The 13,548-nt window shown below is 35.8% G+C and overlaps 1 protein-coding gene across 1 annotated transcript in view; it reads right to left on the bottom strand.

Moving 5' to 3' along the window:
• The window catches only part of nts (neurotensin), an 80,007-nt gene extending 67,576 nt beyond the window's left edge, over positions 1–12,431 (bottom strand). Inside the window, exon 1 of the mRNA XM_039761772.1 lies at positions 12,276–12,431. Coding sequence (XP_039617706.1) covers positions 12,276–12,336 — 61 coding nt within the window. The 5' untranslated portion in view covers positions 12,337–12,431. The remainder of the gene's footprint in view (positions 1–12,275) is intronic.
• Between the last annotated feature and the right edge of the window lie 1,117 nt (positions 12,432–13,548).

The following is a 13,548-nucleotide window of genomic DNA, read 5'->3' as shown; positions in this document are numbered from 1 at the left end:
TGAAGATGTGCAGGACTGAGCTGTAAGGAGAAGATTGATCAAGCACATTGACCCTACATAGAGCTGAGAAAAGATGAAGAGGAAGAAGAAGGAGATACAGTATGTATATATACTGCATAGAAAGATAGACAAAGAATGGATCAATTTAATGGAATACATAATATCCTAAACTTTTCAGTCATGATAGATTTTCTTGTTGCACTTTGCACTATGATTATTTTCACAATTTTCTTCAATATGTCAACAATGCAGTAATGTTTCAAAAGTATAATTATAGAAAATGTTATTCTTAACCAAAACAGTTTGTATAAAAATTTGGCAACTTTAAATATACAAAAAACAGTATATACTGTATGAACTTCTTGCAAATGCTTCATTATAACCAGTGGATTTTGTAATTTTTTTGATTGCATATGACATATTACTGTAATTAAACGCATATTATATTTAAGTTGACTAGGGGGCTACATACTAGCCACTTCACGGATCTGCCACTCGCATTTGGGGAAGTGGATGTACAATTTAAACAGATTGCTATTTTCATGGGAATTGTTACATATGCATAATAGAACTAACTATTTTACATTACAGTGAGTAATTAACCTTAGTAAAAAATAGTAAAACGTAATAAATTGAAAGAAAATCATGTTTCATGTTGCATTAAAGGTATTCATTGCGTAATATGTTTTTGTTTGGCTTTGAAATCAACACGCAAATACTTTTTAAACTTGCACTTTTACTGTAAAACTTCAGTAAAAACAATTTTTTTAACTTTTCTTCAATATTTCATTGAATTTTGATTCCGTTTTTGGACTTACATTGTGACAATGCAATGTATAACTGCCCATGAGTGAATATCATTTCTTTCTCTCTAATAAATAAACTAACATTTTCAAAGGTTTGTCCCTGTGATTTGTTACCTGTCATAGCAAAAGCTAGTCTAACTGGAAATTGTTCCACCAATTTTGAATACAACTAATCTTGTCCTATTGTATAGCCCAACTCTCAGACATAAATTACAGAATAACATTACGATACATCCTTCTTTCAACAGTAATTCGGCCGGTGGAAGACCGGACAGTGTAAACAGCTGTAAATATTCTACAGTATATTGTAAGTAGATGTTTTTATCTTTTGCACCATCACCACCAACTGTTTCAGCATATTCTATTGATATGCATTTAACCAATCTGCTGTGTAACCCATCGACGGTTTTCGTGTTAATTCATTTGACTTAATCATTTCACGGTGCTAGGATTGCCTGTGTACTCATTTCTTCTGTTAATAACCCTTCAGGATGAAATTCTTCAATAAGGTTTGGACATAATAAGTCTTCTTTTATTGAGAAGTTAAAGTGAGGAAAACGTAAAAATTTATAAGAGTTGAGAGCGCAGGAACTGTGTCTGACAAAAGCATTCACACAAATGAGACGTGAGAGGACTGTAGGCATGGTTGAAAATGGTCGAGAGGAGGGCGGGACTTGAAAAAATCTCTTGGAAATAGTGTCATCTTGCGGGACTTCAAAAAATTTCTTGCCAATAGTCTTGTCTGAAGATTTTCTTTTATAATAGAAAAATGTACTTCTGCTTCATTTTTTTTTTGCTCTTTGTCATTTTAAAACTGACTGATTCAAATTAGAAAAAGTCAAATCCATTCCTAATTAGAGTATTCCTCCCAGATAAGAAGTCTCTTCTGTCGATGAATAAAAACCACATACAACACCGTAGAAATTATGGTAAGCTGCCTGCCTCTGTCAAATGAAATGAAATTAATCAACAAGATGATTAAAAGGGCAAGCTCCATTATAAGATAAACTCTGGACAGTAGCAGCAAAGGAGAGAATTAAAACAAAACTGAGTGCCATTATGAACAAAACTGCACATCTTCTCTCTGACACACTAACACTAAGGACTTTCAGCCAACGAATAATTCAGCAGAAGTGTGTCAAGAAACACTACAGGGGCTCCTTTATACCAAGTGCAATACGCCTACATAATGTCTCACTGAGACTGGGACTGCCAATGAAGTCAGACAGAAAATGACAGGGAGGCAGACCCATTTGCAAAGCTAACTACCAAAGAAGCTCCATATATAAAAGAAAGCATTGTATGTATTTACACAAGAAAAGTACAATGCAATTTATAAAGATCAATTGCTTTAAACAAGAGCTATATGATATATGTTCTTGGAACTTTAGCATCAATACATAATAATCATAGACCTCAAATGAGGAAATCATTGGCCTAAGAAAGATATACATGCATGTTGCAGAATAAAAGTGGCAAGCTTAAGGACTGATATAAACCATAGATGTTTTACTAAGTAATAGTATTGTTATGTACTCATATGCAGAGTAGGTGCCATGGAACAGCAACATGTTTAAGGCTGTTGGACACACAAAGAAAATCAAGTACTACAGATTACTGAAAGGCAAAGATTTGCACTGGGTGTGATGAGGATGGATAGGATTAGAAATGAGTACATTAGAGGGTCAGCTCAAGTTGGACGGTTGGGCGACAAAGTCAGAGATGCTGGATATCTCTGGCACTGCCCTCCAGTGGTTCAAGTCCTATCTGACTGATAGGCAAGAGTTTGTTAGTCTTGGCAAAAGCAGATCCAGCTCACCCGCCAGTCACACAAGGAGTTCCTCAGGGCTCTGTCCTCGACCTTCTTCTCTTCTGTATTCATATGCTTCCCCTTGGCCATATTATTCGTAGCTATGGACTGGGTTATCATTTTTATGCAGACGATACTCAACTCTATTTCAGTAGCTCACAAATTGCCTCGGTGAAATTAAAACCTGGATGGCGCAGAACTCTTTAAAATTAAATTGCAACAAAACTGAACTCCTGCAAATTGGCACTAAAGCGCTACTTAAGAAAATGAGCTACTTCTCAGTCTTGATCATCAGACCTTCTTCTGATGCAAGGACTCTTGGTGTCATTTTTGATTCCTCCCTTTCTTATTCCACCCACATAAACCACATTAAAAAACTTTCTTACTTTCACCTCTGGAACATATCCTGTGTTCACTCATTCCTTTCCTTTTCCAGTGCTAAGAAACTTGTCCATGCTTTTATCACATCCTGCATTGATTATTGTAACTTGCTGCTGGCAGGTGCCCCTTCTAATCTTCTATCACAGCTTCAGCTGATTCAAAACTCTGCTGCAAGAGCCCTTACTCAACCAACAACAGTGAGCACATCACACTCATCCTGCTTTGCCTTCACTGGCTCCCTGTGTCTTACAGGAATGAATATAATATTCTATTAATAAACTACAAAGCTTTAAATGACCTTGCACGGGACTACATCAGTGACCTTCTAAATCACTATGCTCCTGCGCCTACTAAAGCCCTCTGATTCTGGTAATCTTGTTGTGCCTCACACTAACCTGCACTCTATGGGTGACAAGACCTTCAGATCCATAGCACCCAGACTTTGGAATGACATCCCAAAATTAATTAGATCAGCTGACTCCATTCATTCTTTTAAAAACAATTTAAAACTCATCTATTTAGGAAGGTTTTTAACTTAACATTCTGCCCTTTCTTTCAGTTTACCTCACTGTCCAGGTGCTCAGGATAATTTGTGTGTCTGTTACATCATAAATTAGGTTATTTGTTAGGTTTTTCTTTTAATATTGAATTTAGTATTGTACTTGGGTTTATTGTCCTTTATTCTATTTAATTCTTTGTCATCTGTTTCATTATTCTATTCAGGAAAACATTTGTCTCCAATGTTACATATACCCTGCTGTTTTTTTCTAAGACTCTGTGAAATGCCTTGAGCATGGGAAAGGCGCTATATATAAATAAAATGTATTATTATTAGAGGCGAGATTATGTTGGATTGGTTATGTGCAGAGGAGAGATGCTGAGTATATTGGGAAAAGGATGTTAAGGATAGAGCTGCCAGGTCAAAGGAAAAGAGGAAGGTTTAGCTAGCCGAATAAAGAAGAAGAATAACTGCTGTCAACTGATGTGGCAAAAGAGGGTAGAATTGTCACAATTTTAAGCAACTTCTAAGTATCTCATAATCGGCTAGCTGAAGAACAGCAGAACTTAGATGCACAAAGTCAGGGCTCACTGGGACATGGAGCCAAATTGTGGGTGGTGCTGTAATTCATTTAGCACAAATTCATGTTAACAGTTAAATATCAGGCTATGAGATTCAAGAAAATAGTGATAGTGTTAAAGTGTTACATGCTTCCGTTAGGTCAGATTATCTCAGGGCACAACGTGAGCTACCACAGCTATGCTGATGACAAACAGCTGTACTTATCAATAGCTCCTGATGACCCTGATTCTATTGATTCACTAACACAATATCTGACTAGTATCTCAGAATGGATGAATAGTAATTTTCTCAAGTTAAATAAAGAGAAAACTGAAATCTTAGTGATCAGCAATAATGGATACAATGAGGCTATTAGAAATAAACTGGATACATTAGGATTAAAAGTCAAGACGGAGGTAAAAAGCTTAGGGATGATTGTTGACTGTAATCTGAATTTTAAATCACATATTAATCAGATCATTAGGACAGCATTTTTTCACTTAAGAAACATAAGTAAAGTTAGACCGCTTATATCACTGAAAGATGCTGAGAAATTAGTTCATGCATTTGTTTTCAGTCGACTAGATTACTGTAATGCACTCCTCTCAGGACTACCCAAAAAAGATATAAATCGTTTGCAACTAGTGCAGAATGCAGCTGCTAGAATCCTAACTAGGAAAAGAAAATCCAAACACATTTCTCCAGTTTTAATGTCACTACACTGGTTACCTGTGTCATTCAGAATTGACTTTAAAATTCTGCTTATGGTTTATAAAGCCTTAAATAATCTCGCCTCATCTTATATATCGGAATGTCTGACACCTTATATTCCAAATCGTAACCTCAGATCCTCAAATGAGTGTCTCCTTAGAATTCCAAGAACAAAACTTAAAAGAAGTGGTGAGGCGGCCTTCTGCTGCTATGCACCTAAAATCTGGAATAGCCTGCCAATAGGAATTCGCCAGGCTGATACAGTAGAGCACTTTAAAACACTGCTGAAAACACATTACTTTAACATGGCCTTTTTATAACTTCATTTTAATCTTAATTTAACTTAATCCTGATACTCTATATGTTCAATTTCCTCAACTATTCATGGTGGCTCTAAAATCGGTACTGACCCCTACTCTCTTTTTCTGTTTCTTTTTCCGGTTTCTTTGTGGTGGTGGCCTGCGCCACCACTACCTACTTTAAAGCTTCATGATGCTCCAACAATGATGGACGGATTAAAAGGCAGAACTCTACGTGACCATCATCATCATCAAGCCCTTCCGTGAGACCCCTGAATCCAAAGAGGACTGTTTCATTTATGTTAGGTAGAATGCCCAGAGGGGACTGGGCGGTCTCATGGTCTGGAATCCCTACAGATTTTATTTTTCTCCAGCCGTCTGGAGTTTTTTTTTTTCTGTCCCCCCTGGCCATTGAACCTTACTCTTATTCGATGTTAATTAATGTTGATTTATTTTGTTTTATAATTGTGTCTTTCATTTTTCTATTCTTTAATATGTAAAGCACTTTGAGCTCCTGTTTGTATGAAAATGTGCTATATAAATAAATGTTGTTGTTGTTGTTGTTGTTTTTATTTAATAGCCAGCTGCCTTATCATGCACATTGAATTTAACTACAGTTTAACTACTAAAGTTCAAAAAGGCCAATTACTTGGAAATGTGATTACTTGGAAATGTGACTTGAATTAAACAAATGGTTAACTTTGTATATAGGTAATAAAAATAAAAATCATTAAATCAAATTATAACATAACAGGTTCTAAGGTTTCACAGCAAGTGACACTATGTACCAATGCTTGAGGCAATAAACACAATTATTAATTTTAACCTGGTAGACGCCTTTACCCAGGAGTGCACCACAGTTGTTTACATACAGGATCACCTACTAATTCCAAAGATGGAATGTGCTTGTACTTTAAAGTCTAGTCGTATATTCATTAGTGTCAAGGTTACAGTTAAAGTATTGGGTTAAAATTGTAGTTTAGTGTTGGTCACATCTCTCTTCATCAGTTAATGGAAGGATGTGATAAAGCAATTTATTCCAATGAACAGAAAAGCACATAAGACTCAGGAGCCCTTTTTTTCCCAAAATTCATGATGGTATCAGCAGTGTTAAATCCAATGTGGTGGAAGGCTGGGGCTCTTGCCCGGCCAGGACGCCCAAAAAGAGGATTGTCGGAATAGAGGGCAGCCCCCTTAGTTTTCAGTGGAGCCACGGGTTATGAGCATGGAGGTTCAACCCTGTTGGAACCTGTGGCCACTGCCAGGGGGCGCATGGACCTTTCCAGGGCCTTATTTGGTCATGCTTCCGCCACACCAAGAAGTGTGGCCGGAAGAAGCTTGTTAGGCACCTGGAGTTCATCCATGTCCCTTATAAATAACAGCCGCCTCACCCCATAAGTGGCCAGAGCCGGAAGGAGAGGACAAAGCTTGAAGAGGAGTGGAGGGAGAAGGACTGGCAAGAAGGGACTGAAAGGTGTTGGTGTGTTGCGTTGTGTAGGTAAAACTGTAAATTAACGTGTGGAGTATGGCAAAACCTGTCTCCTGCCTGTCTGTGTCTGGGTTAGGGTGGTGGTACGCCCCCTAGTGACTCACACCAACAGAATTCTTCCAGTTGATGGAAACAAGCAAAAGCATAAGGATGGAATCCAGGATGCAAGTATAAGTAAACTAAAAAGTATAAATTCTATCTTTCTCTTGTTTATGTTACTTCCCTTCTGCTTTTCAAAATCATAATAGGTAAGGAAATACTTCAAAGTGTCTACTAGCTGTCTCCTGCTACATTTTACCAACAATCTTCATCCAACCCAATTCTTTTAGATAAATCTGCTGTTTAAATAGCAAATTAGTGAGACTTTAGATCAATGCTTTATTTGAATCTTAATTCTGACTAGTACAATTGCCGTTCTCACAATATAACCTTAGTGAAGAAATTTAGATGCAGATTTTCAAGTTCAAATTTTTTATGGTGTCATTCTCTGTTTTAATATTGCTCTGTAGCATTTTCAACTGATGCCTTCAAACAAACAAGAATGGATGAAGAATTTTGGGAAATAAATATCTATCTATCTATCTATCTATCTATCTATCTATCTATCTATCTATCTATCTATCTATCTATCTATCTATCTATCTAATAGTGTGCACTGACACAAATAACTAAAACTTTGCACATGCTAAAACTGAGCCACACTGAAAAACCTAAAACTGTGTTCATTGCTATTCTCTGCCATTTACACACACTGCACCTTTATTTTATTGCAGAGCAATAACTGCATACTCATAATCTCAACAAGCAAAGCACGCAACTACATACTCTGCATAATGATTCCATTATTTGCATAGGACCCTGACAATGTGTTGTTGGCATAACAGTGAGTTGCCTGTTCCCCCTAGCACAATATTTGTTATCCAAAGTTTGTCTACTTAAACCTTCAAGACCCTAGATTTAAAGTCTCTGTGCTGTAAGATGGGGGTCCCAACCTATGGTGCCCATACCCCTAGTGAGTGTGAGATGACTTTTCAGGAATTGTGACAAAAAGGAAGTTTGTGTTGCAATTTGCCAAAATTGGTGTCTTGCAATGTGTCGTCATTTGGAGGTGATTTATAGTGCTCCTGTTCTCTAACATGAAAAAGTCAAGCATTGTGTATGGATGGAGCATTTGTAAAGAGAATGGAACTTGAACGTTGTAATGATCCATAGAGAAGGACAAGGTGTAATATTGGTTTTGGTGCAAGCCCTGATTGTGAAACAATACTGATTTTGAAGTTTTATTGACATTTTTGCCAGGGGTACAAGGGGGACTGAATTGGATGAATTTGTTTCTTACACTCCGCTCATCTCTCCTGCTGGCAGTCCTGGCAGTTGCCCAGCAATTTTAACTGTATGGCCCATCTGTTTTTGAAATGCAATGCAGGTGTTATCAGGGGACAAACCTCGCCAACTGTGTTTCATTGCTTAAAGTTGCACCTGCGCCTGTTGCTTCATGGAGGTCTCTAATTCCCCAAAATCTTGATTATTGATCTTGTGTGGTTTTCTCACAGCGATTGAAGCTTGATAATTCAACCCCCGGATCATCAATCAAGTGTCTAATCTTCATGATGGACACATTTACAAAATTATTGAGATTTATAAAGGCAAATTGTTCAATTTATATTCAATTTTATGCACTGAGTTGAATGCTTATTTTTTTGAGTTCAATTTGTTCACTCACTGTACTATAAGTGGTTCAATTTATGGTTCAAAAATTAGAAATTTGACTTCTTTATCTTCAAATATGGTATTACTTTTGTAAGGGGAGGAAACATAAATCAGGCATTTTCTAGGGGTGAAAGGAATATAAAAGGTTGGGAGCCACTGCTATAAGATAACTTTTGGTCAATTTAATGGATGAAACCAGCTCCTTTTCTACTTTTGAGGAACCAGGTTAGAACTGTATCTTGAGGCTCCTGATGTCCCTAGACCCCAAGCATTCAGCAGCCTTAAAATGTCCAAATGTCTCAAGTAAATTCTGGATTCCTGTTTTAGAGAGGCAATACTGGCTCACTCCTTCCAACAGAGAACTGTCTGCTTCGATTTAATGAACCATGAGTCCTCATGAGAACTTCCCATAAAATGGAAAGTTGATCTCATGTCTCCTGACCTATCAACCTGCCGGGATTCTGACCTCCTGCCAAATTTAGAAATATTCTTGTAATGACATCTGTTATATAATTTTAACTCTCTAGTCTCCTGTGGAAAAAAAAAGCTTTCCTCCCAGTTAGTAGACACCCAGTGTATACCATATAGAGGGCATGGCAACCATGCTGATGCCTTTTTACAATTGCATTTAAGTTTCAATCCCCGTCATCCATAACTGTCTACTTTTCCCTAACATCTGTACATTCTATCACATCCTTAGTGACATTTCTCTTAAAGGCCAGCCATATAAATAATTATCTTCCGCATTATTAATATCAAATCAAAATTATATGATTTTTGTTTCATTTTTGTTATTAGCTGTCCTAAACAAAATAAACACTATACAGATAAACAGTTGTTTAATTCTTACTTTCTACATAATATATTATTATCTCATAAATATAGAGTAAACAGACTTGGAACTTGTTAAATAACTCTTGTGTCAATTCATAATACAGGACATAGCAGGGCAGTTTTTAGCATGTACATATTTTCAGAATGAAATGTTGATATGCTTGCTCTCTTCTCTGTGTAGTTTTCCCCAGTATTGTGGGATTCTAAGAGTCCCCTAACTCAGTTATCCCAGGAGACAAATAACTATTTAATATTATGTATCCAAATGTTATGCAGTATGTATGGTATGTTCCTGTAGTGAGCACTGCTCACGTGCATCTCCACACACAAGTTCAACTACTGGTCCATTCATTGGCACTCCAGCCCCTTCTGAAAGGCACACATGCATTATGTTAACTCTCAACTTTTAATTGGTGCAGTAAGTACATAAAACATTTTCAAAAAGCATCATTCCCTATCATTAATATTCATTTAGCTAAAGGATTAGTTTGCCCCGGAAAGTGATCAAGGTTAGGATCGCTCTGTCCAAAGTATTGCATATGCAAACTGAGTGAATGAATAGCAAGCTTGAAAAGAAGATCATTGAGACTATAGTGTGATGCAGACACTTACCGTAGTTGTTAATTGAAGAAAGATCATGTTATCATTTGACTGAAATGTGAAAATAGTGGAATGTGGTGGAAACCAAGAGTTATGATTCTCCATCTATACATTGAATTTCTTAATCAATTTACTCCAATTCAGAGTGCAGGGAGTTGAAACCAGATTATACAGGATGAGGGACTGAATCTAGGAATTAAACAGGACATCAGTCCATCACAGGATGCACTAATGTATACACACCAATTTTAGAAAGAGTTTAAACACATGTCTTTTAGATATGAGTGGAAACCACTGACAAGCAGATATAGGGATAGCTGGAAAGTTGACATAGACCATTTGGGCCGGCAATGTGAGGCAGCAGTAGCAATTTCATTCTATCCTGAGCATATCATAATCATTTTACTTTCAGTATAGTAGAAGAAGAAGAGGAGAATGTCTGGTGAGAGATTTGGTAAACAGGAGGCTAAAAGAACTGACTATGATTATAATGATGAAAAATTACAGTATAACACGTTTTCCTTCATATAGTTGCAGGGGGCCAGAGATCATCTCAGCAGCACTGAGCAGAAAAACAACCATAACATCAACCTTAATGACTTGATTTGAATTACAATTAGCCTGTAATGCGCCATACAGCATCATTCATCATGAGTGCCTTTAAAGCACTTTGCAAAGCAAACAATACTTTGTCTACAAGAATCAAAAAATGTATGAAGATGTGAATCAAAGGGGTTACATTAGGGATATAAGAAAAAAATCAAAATTTTGAAAGGGAAAGGAAATATATGCATTTTTAGAGAATGACGTGCCAAAAAAATAATCATCTACATAGTTCACTGAATATAAAGTTGTCCTTTACAGACACCATATTAATTGTTTTTCCCAAGGGTCGACATCCAGTTCAGAGATGGTACTTGTTTTACACCCAGTGCTGCTGGGGTAGGCTCCATGATGGACAAATAGATATTATTAAACTACTGTCTAGTACAATACAGAATTGAAAATGTCTATTTTCTAACAATATTAGTGAAACTTTAGCATATACCTGAAATCAAATCTTAGGATTTCACAGAAATTGCACACTAACTTACACATACGCACTAACATCGCTATAGAATTAATAAAAACTGGATCACTGAGTGACCATCCTCATGCAGACGAAAACTTCAAATGAAACATGGTTCAGGGCAGAAATAAACTGAAGCATCGCACTCAGCCATCTGACATGACATAGCATCATGTTACCTAACAACAGCAGTGTGGTCTAGAGGACTATGAAATGGACTTCTGATCGCTACTTTCTACAAAAGTCACAAGCAGTAGTATATCTAAATGACATTGCACGACTAAATACTATTGTAATATGCTTAATAGCACAAAAGAGAATATTGATTAACACTAGTTAGTTAATACTGGTTAGCTAACATTAGTAAATAAGTATAATTTGTATTTAAAAAAATCAACCTTGAACACATTCATATATACTATATTAATAGCTATCTATATATGTACAAATATAACAAACAACATTAAAAATATGAATATAATACAACTATATGTAAATTATATACTCTACATCTCCTGTATACAGAAAGAAGTATAAGGAAATGGCATTACCTGTATTTACAATTCAGATTGGGACTTGCTATCAATCCAATTTAGTACAATTTTACTTTGTTCTTAAGAAAGACGCTCATATAAATGACAATAGTATACTATAGATAACATTTCAATACTGTTCATTGAAAAAACGAGAGCACAATTCTAATTTGTTTCTGAACTTAATGCAAGATGTCTATTTATTCTTTGTCCACACATTTTCATTTATAGAGCTTTACCGTATTTTTAAATTTGACTTCTCTGATATTCCTAAATATGATTATTTGGTATCATATATGATGGCCAAAAAATATTTCCCCTTTTTCTCCTCACATAAACTTTTTTTCATTATACATGTAGAGTATATAATTAAAACCTGAATCCTGACATTCATTAATAGTTCACAAGTATATTTACTGTAATAGCATGAAACTATACAGAAAATAGTAAGGAATGAAAGTGGTGAAAACATTTTAGCTCATTAAATCCCCAAGACAGACAGTAATTTGTGAGCTTGCTAAAACAAATATGCATATACAGTTTACTCTATATGTTCTGCACATTCAAATATATCCGCAAACCTTCATTTAGTGTACACTGTGTAGGGTTACATTATAACAATAATTTAGTGTATACAGTGAAAGATACTATATTACATTGTCTTTTTTAGTATAAAAATTGGTTCAATTCTGAAGAAAAAAAAATAGTTGGAAAAAGAACTTACATCCTTAGAATAAGAATAATATTTTTCAGTTAAACACAAATTGAAAACACTCATTACACATTATTCTATTTCATTCATTAAATTAAATGAATCCAATACAGCAAAGACATCACTTCAGTATTTTAAGACATTTAAACATGATCACAGATCTGTCCCTAAATCAGCCCAAGCTGCTTCTAACAACTCAGGCACAGTGCTCTCATTTGAATTGTAGCCTTCAAGCTAATGCAGTTAGATAAAAAGACTTACCTGAATGTACTCCATCATAGGTCACAAAAAGGAGCACCAAGCAAATAAGCTGAATTCTCATCTTGTAATTATCAGTCTAGAAAATGCTTGAGTCCATATGGAAACAAAGAGGCAGAAAGAACCAAACAGTTTCACTGCTTCCTATATCACAGTCTTTCTGACTGGGTACAGAATAAAGAGAACATCTGTCCATTCCCTGAGTTTATAAGCAGTAGAACGACATCATTACAAGTCTCCACCTCCTCTCACTTCCAAATTTCTTTCAAAGCTTCGACAGAATATGATGTCACTTCTAATTATGCTGTTCATCATCACTTACGCAGATCCAAGATCTCTTGCACTCCTGTCAAATGACTCTGTAACTAAGTGGCTGACTGTTAAATATAAGAGACATATTAAAAAGCTAAACAATGTTTGCATTGTTGCATTTTGAAATTGTAGCATTCTGGTTTCTGCAAACTGTAGTATCTGCAAACATGATATAATGAAAAGAGCATACTTGTATATTTACTGTGTAACAACAGATGCACAATGCTACAATTAATTAATTACTTTTTTCCTTAATCAAACTGCCCTATTTTAAGCTAAACAATTTATAATGTAAGCACACAATAAGTATGTTGTGTTTTAGCAATATAAGTTTATTTAATGAAGATGACATATCATTTTTAACAGTTTATCATTAAACAAGCCTAATCAGTCCTCCAATCATCCACATCTTTTAGGCAGACAGACAGGAAACAATAAAAGGAAGGTAGTGCCAGAATGGGCACTAATCTATTACAGGAGTGTGAAGGTGCAGTTTACCTTTGGGAGCCTCTTGAACCCACCACTGTCAATAAAGTAACCAAGGATAAGCCGGGTAAAAAAGGACACTCACATAGCAAGGGATAGGTGTGTAAGAGAAATGGTGCTTTTATTAAAGCAAAGTCAAAGAGTGAACCAAAAGTGCTGTGTATGCATCCATAAATAGATAAGTAATCCAGTAAAAATGAACAGTGTCAGGTTAAAAATCCATTCAATATATCTCTTCATTATAATAAAAAAATCTTTGGAAGAGAGATAAGATGTGACTTTCTCTATGAGACACTTTCACGTCCCGCGAGATGAGACTTTGTGCCATGAGATTTAAACATGCTCAGGGCTGGAAATAAACGACAAAGAGTAGATGACAAAGTACAACATCATAAAGAATTCAAAAACGTTGGTGCGATACACATGCAGAGCAGGTTAGAAATAATGGAAGTACAAAAATTCTAAAGTCTCAAAAAAA

This window comes from Polypterus senegalus, chromosome 8, assembly GCF_016835505.1.
Source record: "Polypterus senegalus isolate Bchr_013 chromosome 8, ASM1683550v1, whole genome shotgun sequence".
Lineage (NCBI taxonomy): Eukaryota > Metazoa > Chordata > Cladistia > Polypteriformes > Polypteridae > Polypterus > Polypterus senegalus.
This window is presented reverse-complemented; position numbering and strand designations above follow the sequence as displayed.